Source organism: Vidua macroura, chromosome 1, assembly GCF_024509145.1.
Source record: "Vidua macroura isolate BioBank_ID:100142 chromosome 1, ASM2450914v1, whole genome shotgun sequence".
NCBI classification, from domain to species: domain Eukaryota; kingdom Metazoa; phylum Chordata; class Aves; order Passeriformes; family Viduidae; genus Vidua; species Vidua macroura.
The window spans coordinates 1139714-1161775 of record NC_071571.1 but is presented as its reverse complement, the minus strand read 5'-3'; the positions used below and the strand labels follow the sequence as shown (position 1 = coordinate 1161775).

The 22062-nt window shown below is 62.4% G+C and overlaps 3 protein-coding genes across 4 annotated transcripts; 1 reads left to right on the top strand and 2 right to left on the bottom strand.

The window, feature by feature from the left end:
• Positions 1-1215: 1215 nt before the first annotated feature.
• Positions 1216-6315, bottom strand: LOC128803953 (uncharacterized). Of its 2 annotated transcripts, none has more exons than XM_053971323.1 (5): positions 6170-6315; positions 4231-4357; positions 3560-3634; positions 3283-3369; positions 1216-3092 (listed from the first exon to the last, which is right to left on the bottom strand). In XM_053971323.1, exons 1-5 carry the CDS (start codon positions 6302-6304, stop codon positions 2053-2055), a joined length of 1464 nt encoding a protein of 487 aa, XP_053827298.1. In that variant the 5' UTR covers positions 6305-6315; the 3' UTR covers positions 1216-2052. The 2 variants fall into 2 exon arrangements, with proteins under 2 accessions (XP_053827298.1, XP_053827308.1); XM_053971333.1 differs by having other exon boundaries at positions 1216-3089.
• A 2969-nt stretch (positions 6316-9284) lies between these two features.
• Positions 9285-16989, top strand: LOC128803897 (zinc finger protein 777-like). The gene is made up of 7 exons (XM_053971235.1): positions 9285-9334; positions 9935-10204; positions 10323-10449; positions 10853-11038; positions 11847-12860; positions 13494-13601; positions 14260-16989. Exons 1-7 carry the CDS (start codon positions 9311-9313, stop codon positions 15294-15296), a joined length of 2766 nt encoding a protein of 921 aa, XP_053827210.1. The 5' UTR covers positions 9285-9310; the 3' UTR covers positions 15297-16989.
• Positions 16990-17413: 424 nt separating this feature from the next.
• LOC128813235 (zinc finger protein 768-like) lies at positions 17414-21505 on the bottom strand. Its single transcript, XM_053988171.1, has 4 exons — positions 21035-21505; positions 20034-20154; positions 19548-19661; positions 17414-18874 (listed from the first exon to the last, which is right to left on the bottom strand). The coding sequence occupies exons 1-4, from the start codon at positions 21503-21505 to the stop codon at positions 17850-17852; spliced, it is 1731 nt and encodes a 576-aa protein (XP_053844146.1). The 3' UTR covers positions 17414-17849.
• Positions 21506-22062: the final 557 nt, after the last annotated feature.

The following is a 22062-nucleotide window of genomic DNA, read 5'->3' as shown; positions in this document are numbered from 1 at the left end:
GCTTCCGCGTTAAGCCACGCCCCCGCCGTCGCCTCGCGGTCGACCCGGAAGTGGCGCGTTCCCGCGCTCACTGGGCGGCGCCATGTTGGGAGGCCGCTCAACATCCGGGCAGCGCGGCGGGCGCTATGATTGGCGGAGCGCGGCACGTGACCTGCGGCTCGCACTGCGATTGGGCGGCGGTGCAGCCGCTTCCGCCCGGTGTGGGTCCGGGGTCCTGAGGGGAACCCGGGATGGGGGAGGGTGACGGGAACCCCCGGCCCTCAAAGCGCGCCTGGAGCCGGGAAAACCGGCTCCCGAGACATTTCACTGATTTTATTGGCTTTAGAGTCCCGTTTCACCGTCCGCCGGCACTGACCGGCGGGAATGTCCTTACAGGAATTGCGGAGTCATGGAATTGCTGAGATGGGCAAAGCCCTCAGAGATGCTCGAGTCCAAGCCCAGCACTGCCCCATGTCCCCAAGTGCCACATCCACAGGGCTTTTCAATCCCTCCAGCGATGGGGACTCCACCCCTGCCCTGGGCAGCTGGGCCAGGGCTGGAGAGCCTTTTCCAGGAGAACATTCCCAATATCCACCTGAGCCTCCCCTTGAGGCCGTTCCCTCTTGTCCTGTTCCCTGGGAGCAGAGCCCGGCCCTTCCTGGCTCCAGCCTTCCTCCAGGGAATTCCAGAGCCAGAAGGTGCCCCCTGAGCCTCCTCCTCTCCAGGATGAGCCCCTCCAGCTGCCTCAGAAGGATTTGGGATCTGGGAGGAGAATGCTGAAAGCCCCAAAGTCAACAGCCCCCAGCTGTCAGGAACATCCCCCCGCCAAAACCAGCGCCAGCCATGGCAGGAGCGTCCCGAATTCAGGCATCCCGGATTTTCCCCAGGCCACCCCCAGTTCCATGGGGAACTGGCAAAGTGAAAGGACCCATGGTGCTCAGTTTGCTTGAATTGGTTGGAGCTTCCTTCTGTCCCCGTAACAGCACCTGGGCCCTGGGAGGGCACTGGAGAACATTCCAGAAATCACCTTTTCCTTGTAATCATCCAGTTCCAGAGGTTCCAAAAGCTGCTGGGAATTCAGGCCAGGCTGGATTTCCCAGGAAAATGCTTCCACAGGACTGGAATAAACCAACCTTTGTCCTTCCCTATATCCAACACAACCTGACCTTCCCTGGCACAACTCGAGGCTGTTTCCCCTCATCCTGTCCCTTTTCCTTGGGAGTGTTGACAAATACACAACTTCTAAAATTTCTTTATTTTATTTCTCTAGTCAGGCTCAGTTTGCCTTTGCCTTGGAGAAGAGAATTAGAGGAGTATTTTTCCGAGGGTATTGTTCTCCTCTTAACATCTCAACAAACTGGGAATAGCCCAAAAGACACCCAAAAAGAAAACAACCATCAGCAAACACCAAGGAACATCTACCCCAGAACCCTGGGGCTGGAAAAGGCTGATAAAGAAATTAGTGAGGGCCTAATAAACGTCAGAGGCAAAAAAATCCCGGTCCCATAAGAAACCAAATTCTGAGAACTCTGCAGTCTGGGACCAATGAACATTGAACCAATGGATTTCTGTGGGTTTTGGACTGGATAAAGTTTAAGAAAAAATCAAGTAAAATTCACGTGTCATGGAATTACTTTCTCTGCACACCTGGGCCACAAGTGGGTGAAATAATTTCTGTTGCACATCCCAGCCAGAAATAAGGAAATGCCTCAATTTTCTAACACCAAAAATGTTGTTGAAGGGTTTTTCTTTTTCCTGTAGTTTCGGTGACAGGAGCACAGCCCCAACCGCTGGTTGGTTTTTAGAGATTGATTTAACATCCTTTCCAACTCAAGCCATTCCAGGATTTCAGGATCCCATGCTCACTTTCTTCTCCTTTCCTCCTTTGAGCCACACAAATCCTCCCCTTTCCCACTGCTTTTCTCCAAAGCCTCTCAATCAATCCCAGTTCAGGACAGGCCCCACATTTCCAGTTTCACCTCCCTCAATCCACCTCTGCCACGTTTCTCTCCTGAACACCCCTGGAACTGGAGGGGATTGAGTAGGAATCCAATTCCAATTTCCCCCTGGGAGTCAGTTCTTCCTGATCTCCGTCAAGTTGTCGATCTGGATGATGATGGGCCAGATGCTCTTCCCTTGGGAGACCCCCTGGACCTCAAACTTCTGGCACATGGAGTCCAGTATGTACCTGACCGCCCTCAGCACATTCCGGAACACGTCCTGGAGCGACACCCCCTGCGATTTCTGGGGTTCCGCACATCCTTCAAGCTCCTGGCTGGCACCTGGATGCTCCAGAGGCTTTGCTCCCTTCTCCGCTCCTGCAGCCAGGATTTGGGTAGGGGGCGAAGCCCCACTTCCCAAAATCCCCTCTGGGACATATCGTGTGTCCGATGTCACACCCTCGGCGTTCCCGGCGCTCCAGAGCTGGCGCGGCGCGGCCGCATCCATCGGAGGACGAACCTCGGGGTTCGTCCCCTGCGCGGCGCCATCGCAGCTGGAGCGGCATCTCCACGGAAACCCCAACCTCCAGTAGGGCTGGTAGCGCCGCAGGATCTCCCTGGCTCTCCGGACCGTCTTGCCCCAGTGGAATTGCCGCCACGCCAGCCGGCGGCGCGCGGCCCGGAAAGAGCTGGCCCCGTGGCTCCTCCCGGCCCGGCGCTGCCGGCAGTAGTTGTGTTCCCACAGGCAGCAGGGCCGCGGGGCGCAGGGCGTGGCCGGCTCGCTCCGGAGGCAGTAACCGTGGTCCTTCGCCGCCGCCGCTCTCAGCTCCTCCACCCGCAGCTGCCGGGTTCCTGGGAGAAGCGCCGCCTCTCCCAAGGTGTGTCCATGGTTCTGGGTATTCCCATGATTCCTCTCCCCAGGGCCGTCCCACAGCTGTTCCCAAGGATCCAGGCTCTGCTGTTCCATCGTGGAATGAAGCAGGGATGTGTCACTGTGGGTTAGGTCTTCCATGAGTCCAGGTTTATCCTCCACTTCCTCCTTCACAAGCCATGGCTGGGCTTGGCTCCCCACTCCACTGTCTGCTTCCAATGGGAATTCGCTCCTTCCCTCGTGACAGCCAAACTTCTTCTGGAAGCTCCTGTCCTGGAGACACCACAACGTGCTCCGTCCTGCTGGGAGAGAGGTGGGAAGGGGTTCGATCCTTCCTGGCTGGAGCAGGGAGAGGAACATCCCTTCTTCCCACTCCAGAGCTACCCGGGCTCCACCTCCCAACCTCTGCCAGACGTCAGGGGAGCCCTGCAGTGGGAGAAGCCCTGGGAGTGGCCCAGGGATGGGGCTGGAGCAGGAGGGAGCAGGACTCACCTGGACACGAGGTCTCCAGCTCCTGGTACCCACCGGCTCTTGGCCACCAGTCAGAGGAAGGCTCTTCCAGCCAGCTCCCAGCATGTCCTGCAGGGAAAACAGCAGATGTCACCAGCCAAGTTGGAAATCCTGACTCTCCATGGGAATGAAGGAAGAGCCCTGTCCTTGTCCCCACCAGGAATCCTGACTTCTCCACAGCCACGGGGATGGAGCAGGAAGCCCTGACCCCATCCTGGATGCAGATTCCATCCCTCAGGGTTGGGATGTTGCTGCTCACCTGGAGATGAGCAGATCCACGGCTCTTCCCCACGCTCCAGCCGGTGCAGGATATCGGGCTTGGGGCCTGGATAACCTGGGAATGGGACAGAGGGCGTTGGACTGTCCCTGATCCCAGGAAAATCAAGGACTGGGACACCCATGCCTCACCATGCATGGAAACACCTCTGGGATGTGGGAAAAGTGAGGGAGAAACCAGAGCTGCTGCCAGAGAGGGATTTATTCCTGAAAGCCCTGATGGAAGCGTGGCAAATTCCACAGCTGCCCAGTTCCACTGACAGGCTTTCCCAGCTTTCCCAGGAATGTCTCCTGCTCATCCCAGGGGTGGGGCATCCTCCCGTGCTCCCTGATCTTAGGGAATTATTTCCAGGAGTGCCCAAACCCAGCCCCAAATCCTACCTTTTCCAGCACTAAACTCCCTGATCAGCCCCTAGAAGGGAAAACTCCTCACGGGAAGGGCTGTCCAGGTTTCCTGGAGGGAAAGCAGCGTGGATGAGGCACTTGGAGACATGGATTAGTGGTGGCCTGAGCAGTTCTGGGGAATAGTTGGACTTGGGCATCTCCAAGGCCTTTTCCAACCTCAGCCACTCTGGGACTGTGGGATTCAGCGCTCTGGAAGCCGCTGGGGTGGGATCTGAGGGAAGCCCTTGCCGGGGCGATTCCCAGGATTACCCAGGGAGGTCAGCAGCTCGTAGGTGTCGGACACGACGTCCCGGTACAGCTCCCGCTGCCCCGCCGTGAGCGTGTCCCACTCGGCCCGGCTCAGGAACACCGTCACGTCCTTGAAGGTCACCGGCTCCTGCCATGGAATCAGGGATCACAGCTTCCCTCAGGGTTCCCTCGGGGATCTCACCCTCCTCAGGGGTCACACCCTCCTCAGGGAACTCACCCTCCCTCAGGGAACACACCTTCCCTCAGAGATCACACCTTCCCTCAGAGATCTAATCCTCATCAGGGATCTAATCCTCATCAGGGATCTAATCCTCCCTCAGGGATCACACCTTTCCTCAGGGATCAAGTCCTCCTCAGGGATCTAATCCTCCCTCAGGGATCACACCTTCCCTCAGAGATCACACCCTCCTCAGGGATCTAATCCTTCTCAGGGATCTAATCCTCCCTCAGGGATCACACCTTCCCTCAGGAATCAAATCCTCCCTCAGGGATCTAATCCTCCCTCACAGATCTAATCTTCCTTCAGGGATCTAATCCTCCCTCAGGGATCACACCTTCCCCCAGAGATGTAATTGAGATCTAATTCTCCCTCAGGGATCAACCTTCCCTCAGAGATCAACCTTCCCTCAGGGATCAAATCCTCCCTCAGGAATCACACCTTCCCCCAAAGATCTAATTGAGATCTAATTCTCCCTCAAGGATCTAATCCTCCCTCAGGGATCACACCTTCCTCAGGGATCTAATCCTCCCTCAGGGATCTAATCCTCCCTCAGGGATCTAATCCTCCCTCATGGATCTAATCCTCCCTCAGGGATCTAATCCTCCCTCAGGGATCTAATCCTCAGGGATCACACCCTCCTCAGGGATCTAATCCTCCCTCAGGGATCTAATTCTCCCTCAGGGATCACACCTTCCCTCAGAGATCAACCTGCCCTCAGGGATCAAATCCTCCCTCAGGGATCTAATCTTCCCTCAGGGATCTAATCTTCCTTCAGAGATCTAATCCTCCCTCACGGATGATACCTTCCCCCAAAGATCTAATTGAGATCTAATTCTCCCTCAGGGATCACACCTTCCCTCAGGGATCAAATCCTCCTCAGGGATCTAATTCTCCCTCAGGGATCACATCTTCCCTCAGGGATCAAATCCTCCTCAGGGATCTAATTCTCCCTCAGGGATCACACCTTCCCTCAGGGATCAAAACCTCCTCAGGGATCTAATTCTCCCTCAGGGATCACATCCCCCCTCCCAACAGGGGAAGCCTTTCCCGGCCCAAAGGAGCTCCCAGGACATGAGGCCGTGGATGGGGCTGTCCCAGGAAGGCGTGTTCCCCACTGGGGTGGGAATTATGGATCTGGGAGAAGGGCAGGCTGGAATCCAGCGCCAAACACCGGGATCCGACACCCTGGGATGTGTTTTACGGTTCCTACCGGGAGCATTCCGTGATCCCCATGGGATTGGGATAGTCCAGGGCTGGGGGGACATTCCCAGCAGCCCCCCGTGAGCCCCCAGGGCCCATCCCAGGAAATCCCTCGGGAGCCATCCCAGTGGGACCGGCGGGATGGAATGGGGGTTTCTAGGGGCTGATGGGGATTTGGGCCGTGATGGGGACTTTGGGGGGGTGACAGGGTGGAGAGGGATGGGGTGGGGGTGCGGGGGGGGTCTTCACGGCGGAATTCCATGGGAGTGGGGGGCAATGGAGGGGTGAGGGGTGGGATCGGGGATGTGATGGGGGTGATTTGGGTTTTCAGGGTGGGGCTGGGGGGGTGATGGGGGTGGGGGGGTCCCTGGCCATTGGAGGCCGAGCCCCGCCAGCAGCTGCCGAGGGGGCGCTGCGGGACCCCCGTGGGCCCGGGGGGGGGGTCGGGGGTCGCACATCGAGGGCCCGGGCGGCGGCGAGGGCGGCCCGGGGCTCCCCCCGCCAACACCCGGCTCCTACCTGCGCCTGCCCCGCCATGGCGGCCGGGGGGTCTCGGGGGAGCCCGGGGGGGTCCGGGGGGGTCCCGGCGCCTCCCGCCGCCTCACCCGCACGCGCTTCCGGCACAGGCCCCGCCCACAGCGGAAGCGCCGCCATGGCCGAGCCGGAAGCGGCGCCCCGGAAGCGCCGCGGTGACCCCGGCACGTGAGGCGGGCCCGGAGGCGGGGTTAAATCCCAACGGGAACGGGAACGGGAACGGGAACGGGAACGGCTTTAAGGGAGGGGCCTGGGAGGGGCCACTCGGCCGTTCCCTTCCGTCCTGTTCCCGTTCCCTGCGAGCGCAGGCCGAGCCCACCCGGCTCCCGCCCGCTCCCATCCCGTTCCCATCCCGTTTGGCCTCCAGAGTCACCGATTCTCCCGAAATCCCAAATGAGCGTGAGAATCCTCAGTTTTTTTCCGCCACAAACGCTCTCAGATCTGGTCCCCACTGCGGGTTTTCCCCATGGCCTTGCCCGAGGCCTGCGCTCGTGTTCCCCGCTGCCCGCACATCCCTCCCTGCTGGCGCCTGGATTCGCCCCCTCCAGATTTCCCTCTTCTCCTGGATAAATTTCCCGACGATTCTTTCTCCGTGATTCCCTTCCCACCAACCCCGTGCAAGCAGTCTCCCGTCTACCCCCTGGAATTCCCTGTGGAATTCCTCTGTCCTGCCCGGACCCTTCACGTCTGCGCCACCAAAAGCCAGAAACTCGGAATGAATCAAATCCCATCGTACCCCAGGGATCCTCAGGAGTGGCCAGGACTAATTGCTCCTCACTCAACGGATACAGCGAGCCTGGTTTGGTTTAACAGCAATCCCAGGACCTGGAATTACGGGGGGATCCAGAAGCAGAATCTGGAATTGCTGTTGACGGGATGATCCGTAAATCCCCTCCCAGCCCAGGCCCTGCCAGCATTCCAGCGCTCCATGAGAGGGGCGCGGGAAGAGCAGGACCCCCAAGACAGACTTTTGGGGAGAAGTTTCCTCCAGCTCATCCCTTCTCCAGAACCCTTTCCTCTCCCTGTGTCCGGCAGCTCCGGCTGCGAGCGACCTTTCCGGGGTCACCGTGGTGACATCGGGGCCAATGTCCAGGCGGGGCAGCGGCCGCGGCCCCGGGACAGCCGCGGTGACACCATGAGGCTGTGGCTGCTCTGCGCCGTGGCCGTGGCCGCGGCCGGACTGGCCGGAGCTGACCGCGGCGACTCCGGGATGGCGGCACGGGGGAGAGAGGTGGGTTGTGTGTGTGGAGAGGGGTAAAACTGGGAATAACGGGGCTGGGAATGACAGAGCTCGGCACGGCCCACCCCCCCCCCCGCTTCTCAGGGCTGGCCCCACGCCAGGGCAAATCCCGGCATGCGGCGTTTCCACCCTCCCCGTCCTTGTGGGAATGGGCTCGGCATTCCCGAGCCGCGGCCGCGGGAGATCCCGGGGAGGGCACGGCGGGACGGGGCTTGCCGGCATTCCCATCGCTTGCTGTGCTCCCGGAGATGCCGATCCCCATGCCAGCCTTCCCTCCGCAGGGCCGGCGGCGGCCGCACAGACCCTGCTCCGGCTGCTTCTCCGTGCTGAGCGAGGTGAGCCGGGCCTGGGATGCGGGAATGCGGGAATTCGGGAATTCAGGAATTCGGGAATGCAGTCGGGGGTGTGTGGTCGGGGGATGGGGGCTCCCACACCCCGCGTCTGTCCCGCAGGAGGCGCAGTCGATGGCCTGGAATTCGCGGGAGGAGGACGCGGCTCAGCCGGGCAGGCGGGCTCGGAGCGGGAAGGGACCGGAGGTAGCGGAGGGTGCCCGGGGCTGCCCAGGAATGGGGTGGGGATGGAGACGGGGGATGGGATGGGGATGGAGATTGGGGCTGGAATTGGGATGGGGATGGGGTCAGGGATGAGATGGGGATGGGGATGGGGTCAGGGATGGGGATGGGATGGGGATGGAGATTGGGGTTGGGATTGGGATGGGGTCAGGGATGGGATGGGGATGGGGATGGGATGCGATGGGATGCGTTGGGATGGCCTCTCCCTCTCCCGCGCTCCCTGTGACGCCGCTCTCACCCCCGCAGGGCAGAGCCAGGAGGGAGAGCCCGGAGCCGGCCCAGCCCGCCGGACACCCCGGGCACATCCCGCTGCTGTGACAGGTGACAGCGGAGCCCCGGCAGGAGCCCGGGCCCGGCAGGAGCCCCCCGGCAGCCCCCGCGGGACGTTGCAGGAGTCACCGAGCGGCCGAGAGCGCGGCGGGAGCGATGCCGGAGCCTGGGAATGCTGCTGGACACCGGGAGCAGCCCCACGCCAGCAGAGCTCAGCCGCCCGCTCCCTGCTCTGCGCTGAGCCCCCCGCCCTTCCCACCCCCCAAAATGCTTCTGGGGCAGCCGCCCCCGCTTTGCCAAGGCCCCAAATAAAGCCGGCACACCGGAGGGAGCGGATGCGCTTGGTGGGGACACACGGGGCGTGGGTGACCCCCGACAGAGCCGCCCCGCGCTGGGCTGGGCTGGGTGGCACTGTGGGGACACCGGGGACACCGGGGTTCGGAGCCAACCCGGGGGGTGTCTGCACAGGGGGATTGCGGGGGTGCTGGTCCTGGGGGTCCCTCAGGAATGTCAGGCCCAAAGGGTATGGGAGGATCCCCAAGAATGCTGGATCACAGGGATGGGGAGATCCCCCAGGAATGCTGCTCCCAGCGGCGGTCGGAGGTCCCGGGGGTCCCGCAGGGCTCCCAGTTCAGGGGAATGGCGGATCCCCGAGAATGCTGGATCACAGGGATGGCGAGATCCCCCAGGAATGCTGCTCCCAGAGGCCGTGGGAGGTCCCGGGGGTCCCGCAGGGCTCCCAGTTCAGGGCCCGGGGAGTGTCCCCAGCTCCGCCCTTGGTGGCCCCGGCCTTGGTGACCCTGGGGGCCTGGCCCCGCCCACAGTTATGACCCCACCCCTACCGGCCCCGCCCCTGATCCGGTCCCGCCCCCTGACATGGCCCCGCCCCTCCTCCGGGCCCCGCCCCCGGCCGGCCGGCTCTTGCTCCTCCCGCCCGCCAGGGGGCGCCGCTCCCCGCGCGGTGCCGCTCTGGCGGACGGCGCCCTCTGTGGGCCCGGTGGCGGCGCGGGCGCGGGGCCCGAGGCGGCGGTGGCGGCCGCGGCCATGTCCCGCCGGGGGCCCGCGCAGGTCAGGGCCCGCCCGGGCCACGGGCCACGGGGCGGGGTGCGCCACGGGACACGGGACGGGGCGGGTAGCAGCCGTGCTGGGTCAGGGGCGTGCGGGGGTCCCATGGGGGAAGTGGGACTGGGGGTCAGGGGGTCCCTCAGGGTCCTGGGCATGGGGGAGGGAGGTGGCATGGGGTGGTCCCTGGGGGGTGACAGCTCGGGGGTCTCCGGGAGAGGTGGTTCTGGGGGGCTTGAGGGGTCCCCCAGGGGAGGGGGTGCTGGGGGAGCCGCCAGGGGTGCTGCTTCTGGGGGTCAGGGGTGTCCCTCTGGATCCTGGGAGTGCATGACAGCTCAGGAGGGTGTGGGTGCCCCAGGGACGCCAGGGATGAAGGGATCATCCCAGGGACGCTGCTCCTGGGAGAGGTGGAACCGGGGAACCCCCCCCCAGAGGTGCTGCTCCTGGGGGTTCCCCTGGGGTGTCTGTTCAGGGGGGGTCCCACCTTTGGGAAGGTGGGGATAGGAGGACGCGGGGGTGGTGGCCAGGCTCTGACAGATCCCTGCGGAACTGGGGGGGATCCCTGAGCACCCTCTGGCCAGCCCCCTGACCCCGAATCCCCCGCAGGTGTCGGGCAGCCTCCGGCAGAAGGCGGTGCCGGGCGCGGCCCCGTCGGAGCTGCAGGAGCTGCGGAGCCGCACGGAGCGCGCCGAGCGGCGGCTGCTGGCCTGCGAGAACCTGGTCGGGGAGCTGGGCAGCGGCCTGGCCGCCCTGGGCACCCTCCTGCAGGGCTACGGGCAGCTGCAGCAGCGCCTGCTCAACCTGGAGAACCTCCTCAAGAACAGGAACTTCTGGATCCTGCGCCTGCCCCCCAGCTCCGGCGGGGAGATCCCCAAGGTAGCAGCGGCCGCTTCCCAGGGATCCTGCGGGACTGTGCGAGGGCTGCGTGTCCCCGTAGCGGGGCTGGACGTGTCCCGAGCCGCGAGTGGTTCCAGGGAATTCCCTGTGATTCCAGGTGCCGCTCACCTTCGATGATATCTCGGTGTATTTCAACGAGCTGGAGTGGGAGAGGCTGGAGCGCTGGCAGAAGGATCTGTACAGGGCCGTGATGAGGGGCAACTACGAGACCTTGGTGTCCCTGGGTAAGGCTTGGGGGCCTGGAGCTCGTGGAATCATGGAGTAGCCTGGGTTTGGAAGGCTCTGAGGTTGCTCACATCCCTGGCGCTGTCCAAAGCCAGGCTGGATGGGGCTTGGAGCAACCTGGGATAGTGGGAGGTGTCCCTGACTTCCCCTAGAGGGAAATGTTCCAGCCAAAGCTTTTCCCTCGTTTGGGATTGTAGTTCATGTTCTGCTGGTTAAGATCCTCTCTGCCTCGGCTGCCTGGGGGCAGATCTTGCCTTGGGGCCAAGGAAGCGTTTGGAGTAGGGCTGAGGTGTTTGTGTCTCCACCGGGACTGGGACAGGGGACAAGGGTCACTGTTGGAATGTGCCGGACTCAAGGCAGCCAAATCCTAATCAACCCCCCCATCCTCTGCCCCACGACCAGACTACGCCGTGTCCAAGCCCGACATCCTGTCCCAGATGGAGAGGGATGAAGAGCTCAGTGACAAAGAGGGTCAGGAGCCCCCGTGGACGCAGACTGGGGATGGTCAGGAGCCCCTCCGGGCAGCAGAAGAGAGGGACAAGGCAGACGAGGCTCCAGGAGATGAAACCCCCGTGGAAGCTGCCCCAGGTGGGTGCCAGGAGGAGGTGGCTGTTCCTGGAGAGCTCCCCTTCCTTAGGAAGGAAGGGCTCAGCTCGCTCCATGGACTAAAGCACCCCAGAGCGCCGTGAATCTTCATTCCAAGAGGAATGGTTGTGCTTGGTGGGATGAATCCCACGGAGAAAAGCAGCCAAAGCCTTGCAGGAGGGTCTGGAGCAGTGGGCAGGGCCTCCTGTAAGACTGGGGCTTGCAGAGACATTCCTGCCTGCTCTGGAGGGACAGGAAACGTGCTGGGAAGTGAGGAACTGGGAGCTGAGGTGGGAGGAGGAGGCTGGAGCTGCTGTGCTTGTCCTGGGGGAACAGAGGAGTCTGGGGAGCCTTGGGACGTGGATTTAGAGTGGGAGGGTTGGGCAGGAAGGTGGAATGTGCTGGAAAGGGACAGACAGACTCAGACAGAGCTGGGAGCAGCGGAGATGTGGGAAGAGCCGTGGTCGAGGGCTCTTTCCTGCAGGATTGAGGAGCTGGGAAGGTTAAAAGCACCCCAGGAGAAGCTGGGCAGGTGCTGTCCCGTTGGGAAACTCACCTGGAGCCCAGGTGGGAGTTTTGGGAGAGGAAAAGGGACGCAGAGGGACATCTCCTTTGGGGTTCACGTTCTGTTACTCGGAGCTTCTCTCCTGTGTGGGTCCTGCCACGGGGCCAAGGAGGCAGCTCTGCCATTGGGGTTGGAGGTGTTTGTGTCTCTGCCAGGGCTGGGAGAGGGGACAAGGCTCACTTTGGGAATCTGGCAGGATAAAGGTGCAGATCCTAATAAAGCTCCTGTTCTGTGCCCTGGGAACAGACGGTGCCAAGTCCAAGCCCAACAGCCGGACCTGCATCGAGAGGGATGAAGAGCCCAGCAAGGAAAAGGGTCCCGAGCCCTCATGGACACAGAATGGGGACAGCCCGAAAACCCCACAGATACAGAATGGGGACAGCCAGAAAACCCCACAGATACAGAATGGGGACAGCCCGAAAACCCCACAGATACAGAATGGGGACAGCCCGAAATCCCCACGGACACGGAGTGGGAACAACCAGAAAACCCCACAGATACAGACTGGGGACAGTCCAAAATCCTCATGGACACGAAGTGGGAACAGCCAGAAAACCCCACAGATACAGACTGGGGACAGTCCAAAATCCTCATGGACACGAAGTGGGAACAGCCATAAAATCCCACCGATACAGACTGGGGACAGCCAGCACTCCCCACAGACAGAGACTGGGGACAGTCCAAAATCCTCATGGACACGGAGTGGGAACAGCCATAAAATCCCACAGATACAGACTGGGGACAGCCAGAACTCCCCACAGACAGAGACTGGGGACAGCCCAAAATCCTCATGGACACGGAGTGGGAACAGCCAGAAAACCTCACAGACAGAGACTGAGGACAGCCCAAAATCCTCATGGACACGGAGTGGGAACAGCCAGAAAACCCCACAGATACAGACTGGGGACAGCCAGAACTCCCCACAGACAGAGACTGGGGACAGCCCAGAGTCCCCGTGGACACGGAGTGGGAACAGCCCAAAGTCCCCATGGACACAGACTGGGGACAGCCCAAAGTCCCCAAGGACACAGAGTGGGAGCAGCCCGAAACCCCCACAGACACAGACTGGGAACAGCCCCAAGTCCCCACAGGCACACACTGGGGACAGCCAGACACTGCCTCAGACACAGACTGGGGACAGTCAGAACCCCCTCCAGACAGGCGTCCCCAACAATCAGAAGCCCCCACTGACACCAGAAGAGATGGAGCAGCAGGAAGAGGCTTCGGGACAGGATCCCATGCCCATGGAGGCTGGCCCAGGTGAGTTCCAGGGGTGCCAGGGAGGATGTGCTTCCCCTTCCCCAGCTCTCCAGGGCTCTGGCAGCGTCCAGGGCAGAGGTGCATGGCCCTGGTGCTTGGAGAGGCATTGCCAGGGAGCCTTGGGATCTTGTCACTGGACAGTGGAAGAGGGTCTGGACACGGGAATGCAGCCTGTGGAGATGGTGGGGTGAGGCTGCTCTGTGAGGTGCTGGCATGTGGCACCTTGGTGTCCTTCCCTCCCAGCCCTCCCTCTGCTTTTGGCCCATGTGTGGCTTCACTCCAGTTCCTCCTGATACCTTCCAGCCTTTCCACAGCATTGCTGGGGTTGGAAAAGCCCTCTGAGATCATTGGGTCCAACTGTCCCCCAGCACTGCCAAGGCCCAATGTCCCCTGGTACCACATCCACACGGCTTTTAAATCCCTGCAGGGACAGGGACTCCACCACTGCCTGTTCCAGGGCTGGACAGCCCTTTCCAGAAGGAATTTTCCTGATAGCTGATCCACATCCTGGCTCTTGAGCCGCAGCTTTCTCCAGCTCTTCCACACACTCCCAGCAATCCCTGGTTCATATTGCTTGAGCAGGGACCTGGGAGTTCTCCATGGGTCTTTCAAATCCCCGTTCCCTGCAAACAGAACTCCCCATCCTGATGATGAACGTGATGTCCCTGGGGGAGCATCAGCTGGGGACGGTGGCAGAGGAGGACCTGGAGATGGAGGAGGACCTGGCAGAGCCTGACACTGGTGAGTCACCCTGTGCTGGGGACATGGGGCCTGGCAGGCGGGTGGGAAGCAGCTTCCAGAGCTGATGGGCTTGAAACAGGGAGGGGAAAATAAGTTTCGGGGGTTCCTTTTATTTTTTCCTGTAACATCATGTGGGTTTAGAGGTGGGTCCCTTGTGCCACTGGTCCCGATGGCACCCATGGAGGGCTCAGCCTGTGAGCCCTCCAGGGATGGGCACTCCACCCCTGCCCTGGGCCACTGTGCCATGGCTGGACATCCCTTCTGGGGAAGGAATTTTCCCAATATCCAACCTGAACCTCCTCTGGCACAGCTCAAGGCCGTTTCCCCTTGCCCTGTCCCTGTTCCCTGGGAGCAGAGCCCGACCCCTCCAGCTGTCCCCTCCTGGCAGGAGCTGTGCAGAGCCACAAGGTCCCCCCTGAGCCTCGTTTTCTCCAGGTTCAGCCCCTTTCCAGCTCCCTCAGCCCCTCCTGGAGCTCCAGACCCTTCCCAGCTCCATTCCCTGCCCTGGACACGCTCCAGCCCCTCAGTGTCTTTCTTGACATGAGAAGCCCAGAGCTGCCCCTGGGACTGGAGGTGCCCCAGCAGTGCCAGCACAGGGAGGGGCCCTGGTCCTGTGTCACACCAGTGCTGACACCAACATGGTGTGTCTCTGCTCCAGAGGAAGCCTTATCCATGGAAGATGAAACACCATGCGAAGGGGCTTCTCCTGAGGACATCAAGGTGAAGGAAGAGGAGCCTGAGATGCTGGCAGAGGAACCCACACCCTCTCCCAGCTCAGAAATCCAGAAGTGTCCCAAAAACGAGCTGGTGAAAGCCAAGATCAAGAAGAAGCCGAACCGGTGCGAGGCCAGCAACCTCCTGATGGGCAACTGCCGGCGCGGGTACGTGCGGGAATGGTCCCATCCCTGCACGGAGTGCGGGAAGCGCTTCCGCCTCAAGATCAACCTCATCATCCACCAGCGCAGCCACGCCAAGGAGGGGCCCTACGAGTGCCCCGTGTGCGAGATCGGCTTCAGCAACAAACGGCACCTGGACCTTCACCGCAGCATCCACATCAAGGACAGAGCCTTCGGGGCCAAGGTCTGGGGCAACGTCCACCCCGAGCTGCGCGTCCGCCCGCGCAGGGACCTGTGCGGCGGCCACAGGCTGGGCGGCGGCGGCGGCCACGCCGGGGGGAACTGGCTGGGCCAGCCCAAGGAGGAGCCGGACAGAGAGGGCCTGTCCGGCTCCGGGATCGTGCAGCCGCCCAATTCCAGGCTGAAGTGCCCGCACTGCAAGAAGTTCCTGTCCTGCTCCACGTCGCTGCGGCGACACCTCCAGACCCACACGCGGGACCGGCCCTACTGCTGCAGCTCCTGCAACAAGTGCTTCACCCGCAGCAATCACCTCCTGCGCCACAAGAAGATCCACGAGAGGGCTCTGGCCGCGCTCCAGCAGGAGGCCGAGGCCCAGCCCCCTGGTGCTGTCCCGGCATCCCTGCAGCACCAAGCTCCCGAGGCTGAGAGGAGCCCTTCCCAAGAGAATGGGAGCCCTGAGGCTGCAAAAGCGAGCCTGCCCAACGTGCTGCTGTTTGGAGCAGCGCCACTGGGGCTCCCGGGCAGAGGCTCCCCACTCCCTGACTGCGTCAGGAAAAATGTGCAGCCCGTGGTCCAGCTGGGATCGAGGGCAGTGGCTTCGGAGATGACAGAGAAATGACAGATGACAGACCCTGGAACAGATCTGAACTGTGCATGTCCCTGGAGAGAAGCTGCGAGTTTGTTGAGTTTGCACCTGGTGGGACACCGAGAATGGGAATCCGCTGTGTTTTAGGAGCTTCCTGGGTTGTGGAAAGAATGGGAAGCTTGGAGACCACAACAGAGAGCAAATTGCAGAAGCCTCCAGTGATCCATAATGCTTCACCATTCCACTGACTTGTTCCTGTTGGCTGACAGTTGGAATTTTCCCAAGCTGACATTCCTGGGAGATGACCAGGTGAATCATGGTCAAACAGGAGCAGAGCTTTCGCATTCTTTGATGTTGGAGCTGACCCCTTGCATTCGGAAACACAACCGAAGAGGGCAGGGAGAAGGGAATGGAGCTGGCAGCATTCCCAAGCAACCCTTTGCTCCATGGACCAAGCCTCCTGACTGAGACACCAGATGGAGAGTGACATCTCTGAGACCCCACTGTGTCCTGGCCACCCTTGCCACCGCCACCCTGGGGCAGAGATCAGCAACACTCCCTCCAGCAGGTTGGGAACACTGGAGCTTTGCACTGGAAGATCCATAGGACAAACCAAACCCCAAATTCGGTGCTGGCCTATTCCGGGGATCCCAGCATCAGGGAGGCCACAGGCACCCTCAGGACCAATCCTGCATGGGTGCAGAGTGATCTTAGGAATACTTGACGGGTCAGCCAGCCCCATGCTGCAGCAGCACCTCAATCCTCGTGGATCCGCCTGCACAGAGCAGCCCCTCGGGGCTCTGGAGGAAACTCCCGCTCTCCCAACCGCAGCTCGTCCCCTTTTGCCCAAAATCCCACCGTAACGAATCCTACGGGAAAGCAGTTCTGTACCTACCTCAGTCAGGGAGAGGGGGACCTGCCCAGAGCCAGGCCTGGCGCTGCCTCAGTGTCCCCGGGAGCCACCGGAGCAGTGTCCGTGCCCCACGTGCATCCCACGCGCTGGGTGTGCACAGGGAGCACCTCCCGCCTGGAGCCAGCGCCACACGGACACACTGGAGCAGCTGCTGGGACTCGCATTTAGTTCTCCAGGTTATTTTGTTTGGAGTTGTTTTATGTAATTATTTGATATCCTGAGATCTCTGAGCAGTGAGCACTGGCAGGCTTTTCCCATCTTTCATTCCGAGTCACTCCCAAGGGGTGATGGTGCTGCTCTGGGAAGCTTTGGGAGCTGAGGGAACGAACGCCTGTGCCACATCCAGGTGTGATCCTCAGCCACCTCCTGCTCCATGGGACGGGCAGCAGCGTCTGAGCTGCTCCATAGAAGTACACACGACATCCCACTGCTCCTCTGGGCTGGTGTCTCACACTTCCTGCCCCTGGGACGGCAGTGTGGAGCATTCCCAGCCTGCAGCAGGAGACGGGAGGGGTGCCAGTGGCAGACACGGGGCAGTTTGGTGCTTTGTGGACACATGACCATGGATCTGGCAGTGAGCCAGCAGCTGGTTATCCCTGTTATCCCTGCCCAGGTAGAGATCCCAATGCTCCCCAGTTGATCCCAGGGGCATGGCTGAGCTTGTGTGCTGGTGGCTGTATCCCCCCAGGCCAGCAGAAGGGCCAGCAGCCCCAGCCTGGCATTTCTAAATCTGCTGTGACCAGGAGCAGCGTTTCCTGCGACATTCCCAATCCCTTTCTCAGGCTGTGGAATCAATAAAGTATTTGTCTCTTATGTCTGGCTGCTTTGGGGGCTGCACTGGTGCCTTGGGCACAGAACTGGGATCAGCCAGGACAGCTCTCAGCAGGAGGATTTTTGGGAGTCGCTGCCAGCAACTCCAGAGCCCCCAGGCCAGTGGGAGAGTTGTGGAATCCCAGCCAGGAAGGATGAGTGGGTAAGGGAAGCTGGGAAGGGCAGGGAATGGAGTGGCCCTGGCCACCATGGGTGGGACGTGTCCCTCAGCACTGCCAGGGAGTCCCGCAGTGCCCAGATCCTACTGGGAATCCTGTGGGGGATTCCTGTGGGACTCTCCACATTCCCATCGCGAATTCCCAGCAGGTAGCTCTGCATTCCTCCCCTGATGGCCCCATCCCCGTTGAGCCAGGGATGTCACCCCCCAGCTGCCCCGGAGCACAACAGGACACCAGTCAGCTCAGTCTTTTATCTGATTCTCCTCCCGGCTGGACCGGCCACCCAGCCCCCACAGCTTTCCCGGGGCTATCAACTGCCCCGAGGCCACTGACCACTCCCAGCCCCCCTCCCTGCACAGTGGTGGTGTTCAAACAACCCGAGTTCCACCTGGGATCTGACACAGCCGCTCCTCGGCTGAATCCACGGGGCAGCAGCACCGCAGGCTCAGCTCCAGCCACCGACCCTCCTCTGCTGCCTCGGGGCCGGTCCCATCCCACCCTGTGCCCTTCCCTGCCGAGCAGCACTGCAGGCTCCCTCCTCCTCCCGCTGCTCCTCCCGAGACCCAGGTGGTGCCACAAATCCCACAGCATCGTGCACAAACTCCGGGTGCTGCCACAAGTCCCAGCTGCCCGGTGTGTCCCACGCTGAAAAACCACTGTCCCTTCCCTTCCCCAGCCCTCTGGCTACCGATTATCCTGGCTCAGAGCCTCGCAGGCCTCCAGCTCCGGCTCGTGTCCCGGCAAGCTGCCGGCCGGACAGGTGGCCACGGCGTGCACCTTCTGGTGGTGGTTCAGCGACTGCCGGTGCCGGAAGCTCTTGGTGCAGCCGTGGCACTGGAAGGGCCGCTGCTGGGTGTGCCGGCGCTGGTGCTCCTCCAGCGACGCTTTCTGGGGGAAGCTCTCGGCGCACTCGATGCAGCGGTAGAGCCGCTCCCCGGCGGCGCTGCCCCGCGCCGCCCGGCCCGGCCACGCGCTGCGGAGCTGCGGCCCGTGGATGCGCTGGTGCTTCTGCAGGTGGTGCTTCTGCACGAAGCCCTTGCCGCAGGCGGGGCAGCGGTACGGCCGCTCCCCGGTGTGGATCCGGTAGTGCTTGTTGAGGTTGGACTTCTCGTTGAAGCTCTTGCCGCAGGCCGGGCACTGGAAGGGCCGCTCGCCCGTGTGCAGGCGCTGGTGCCGCAGCAGCGCGGCGTGGTGGGCCAGGCTCTTCCCGCAGGACGTGCAGATGAAGGAGCCGTTGCTCTTCCTCGCCCGGCTCTGCTGCCGCGCCAGGAGGTTCCGCGTCAGCCGGACGCTCTTCCAGCCCGGCGGCAGCGCCCGGGGATCGTCCTGGGGACTCTGCTGCTCCCAGCTGGGCTGCGGCGACGCCACCTCGGCCGCCGGGTCTTCTCCCGGCGGCATTCCCTGGGCGAGCGCGAACGGCTGCTCCGTGCCGGCGCCCAGCGCGTGCTCCGTGGGGAAGGGCAGGCCCGGGGCAGGGTGAGCCTCCACCGGCACCACCACCGGCTTGAATTCCCCCAGGCAGAATTCCCCCAAGCTCTCTCCGGCCGCCTTCGGCCCGGCCACGCCGTGGCTGTCCCAGGAAACCGGCTGCTCCTGGCTGAGGGGAACCTCCTCGTCCAGCCTGACTGCGGGCACCATCGGCAGTGCCAGGAGCTCAGCGCCGTCCTCCTGCGGCTGCTGCTCTTCCGTCTTGATCACGATCATCTCACCTGTGGAGAGACCACAGTTCATTCCCGGGAAGTCCTCCCGTGGCTGCAGCTCCAGAGTGGGAGCGGGAGCAGAGGTGAGAGGAACTGACAAAGAACGAAAGGGAGCAGGAAAGGATTCCCAGGAGGAGAGGAGGTGAAGGGGGGTTGTCCGGGCAGCTTGTTGGACCTCAGGGACATCATGGAATCATGGAGTTAGTGAGGTTTGCAAAGCCCTTCAAGACCATCAAGTCCAATCATCAACCAAGCACTGTCCAAGGCCACCACCGTCCCATGTCCCCAGCTGCCACATCCACACAGCTTTTACATCCTTCCAGGAATGGAGACTTCACCACTGCCCTGGCACGCTGGACTCAATGTCACTATGGACTGACAATACAATCCTCACAAAAAAAACCAAACCAGAGAGAAAATGAAGGCAAAGCTGAGGTGCAGAGTCCTCCACTCTGGAAAGAACCCCATCAGGAATGGCAGAGTTTAAATGTGTGAATCCAGGGAAAAGGATCAAAGCAAAGCCTCCCCAAAGCAGGAGGGAGCATCTCCCCACAGGTACCCAGCTCCAGAGCCACCCTCACTGAGCCTTGCCCCAGGTTTTCCCATTTTCCATCCTTAAGAACTTTGCCCAGTCTGGGCAGGCTGTCAGTGCCCATCCTCAGCTCCCCTCGCTGTCACTCACTGTCACCAAGCTGTCCTGGCACCGCTCCCTTCTCCGGCAGCCCGGGGCTCCCTGGATCCTCCCTGTCCTCGGCTGGTGGCAGCAGTGCAGGTTTGGAACCAGCATCCTCGGACCCTGGGAAGGAGGGAGCAATGGGATGAACTGCTGACAGTGGGGACCAGCCAAAGCAGGGTCCTGGAATTCCACACAGGCCACTGGCAGCCGAACCAGGCATATGATTTTTGCCCATCCCAGGAAGTGCCTGATGGACACTCAAGCTCTAAAATTTCAGCCCAAAATGAATGAGTACTAAAATGTAGGACTCTCCGCAGCAAATCCCTGCAGGGTGATCCATGTACAGCCCATATCCCAGGAAAAAAACAGTGCAGGGACACCGACTGCAGGACACGTCACCTGGAATCCCCCCATGTTCCACGTGGGGAGGGTTTGGAAGCTGCATCAGCCCAGGGATGGTGTTGCCTCTGACATGATCTGAGTGATCCTCACCGAGAGGGACCGTGGCCTCGTAATTCCCCTTCCTGGCGATCCCACGGAGCTCCCGGCTGTCCACGCTCCCCAGCTCCTGCTCCGGCAGAGCGGCCTCCTCAGCCTCGCCCGCCGCCGGCACCTGGAAGCACAGGAGGCTCCACCTGGGGGTCCCCACCGAGCCCCTCCCCGAGCCCCTGGGGGTCTGGAGCTCCTATGGACAGAGCCAGGTCAGGGGGGACATCCCCAGACATCCCAGCAAGGCTCAGCTGTTCCTCCCCAGAGCAGGGGCAGACTCCCAGGATCCATCCTGGCAGCCAGGTGAGCAGTGACACCTCAGGTGGGAGCAGCACAGGTGGCACCATCCCACATCACTTCAGTGAGGCCCAACATGGCTGAAACACTTGGGGTGGGTGTTCTGCTCCCCCTCTTCCCTGGGGACAGGGACAAGCACCAGACGAGCCGTGTCCCTCTGGCTCCCTGCAGCTCCTGAGAGACAACAGCACTTCCCATGGCCACATGGCCACCTGGGGCACTTTCCTACAGCTTTGGACACATCTCTGTCACCTGTGGCTTGTCCCTGTCACACTAAGCACATCCCTGAGAGCTGGGACACATCCCTGTCCATCTCTGGCACATTCCCATTAGCTGGCGCTTGTCCCCCTTTGTCACCGCTGGCATGTTCCTGTTATCTGGGGCTTGTCCCCCTTACCTACACCCCATCCCTGTCACTGAGGGCACATCCCTGTTCCCTGGGACTCATCCTCATTGCCACGGGCCCATTCCTGCAGCCATGGGCTCATCCCCATCCCGCTCCCCAGAGCTTGTCCCTGCCACCGCTGGCATGTCCCCGTCCCCATTTCTCAGAGCGTGTCCCCGTCCCCGCGGGCTCAGCCCGATCCCCAGTTCCCGGCGCCCGTCCCTTTCCTCATTCCCTGGGGCTGGTTCCCGTCCCCCGGGCCCATCCTGTCCCCGTGCGGGCCCGTCCCGGCTCCCTGGGCCCCGACCCCTGTCGCGGTTACCTGTGTCCGTTCCCGGGCGGTGCCGGTGCCGGTGCCGGTGCCGGTGCCGGTGCCGGTGCGGTTGCCCCCGCAGCGGCAGCGGCGGAGCTGGCGCTGGATGCGGCGGAGGCGGCGGGAGTTGTCCCTCAGGAGCGCGGCCAGCCGGGCCCCGCCGGCCCGCACCGTGCGCTCCAGCCCCGCCACGCGCCGCTCCAGCCGCTCCAGCCGCCGCTCCGCCGCCTCCACGCTCCGCTCCAGCCGCCGCTCCGCCGCCGCCACCGCCCGCAGCGACAGCCCCGCCGGGGCCGCCCCGCCGGGGCCCGCGCCGGGATCGGGGCCCGCGCCCTGCCAGGCCTCGGGCGCCCACTCGGGGTCCTGCCGCGGGGGGAAGAGGGCGGTGAGGGGCGGCGGGGCCCGGGGTCCCGGCGGGGGTCCGGGGGTGCCGGTGCCGCGGGGTCCCGCCGGTACCTGCGCGCGGCCCCACTGGGCCATGGCCGCCCCTCACCGCCGCCGCCGCAGCGCCCCCTGCCGGCCCCGCGCCGCCCGCGCCGCCCCGCCCGCGGCGCCGCGCCGAGAGACCCCGGCCCGGCCCGGCCCGGCCCGGCCACATCCCCGTTACAGCCCCATCCCATCTACAGCCCCATCCCCGTTACAGCCCCATCCCATCTACAGCCCCATCCCATCTACAGCTCCATCCCCGTTACAGCCCCATCCCATCTACAGCTCCATCCCCATCCCCGTTACAGCCTCATCCCATCCTATCCCATCTACAGCTCCATCCCATCTACAGCTCCATCCCCATCCCCGTTACAGCCCCATCCCATCCTATCCCATCTACAGCCCCATCCCATCTACAGCTCCATCCCCGTTACAGCCCCATCCCATCTACAGCTCCATCCCATCCCATCCCATCCCATCTACAGCCCCATCCCATCTACAGCTCCATCCCATCCCATCCCATCTACAGCCCCATCCCATCTACAGCTCCATCCCATCTACAGCCCCATCCCATCTACAGCTCCATCCCCAACCCATCCCATCCCATCATA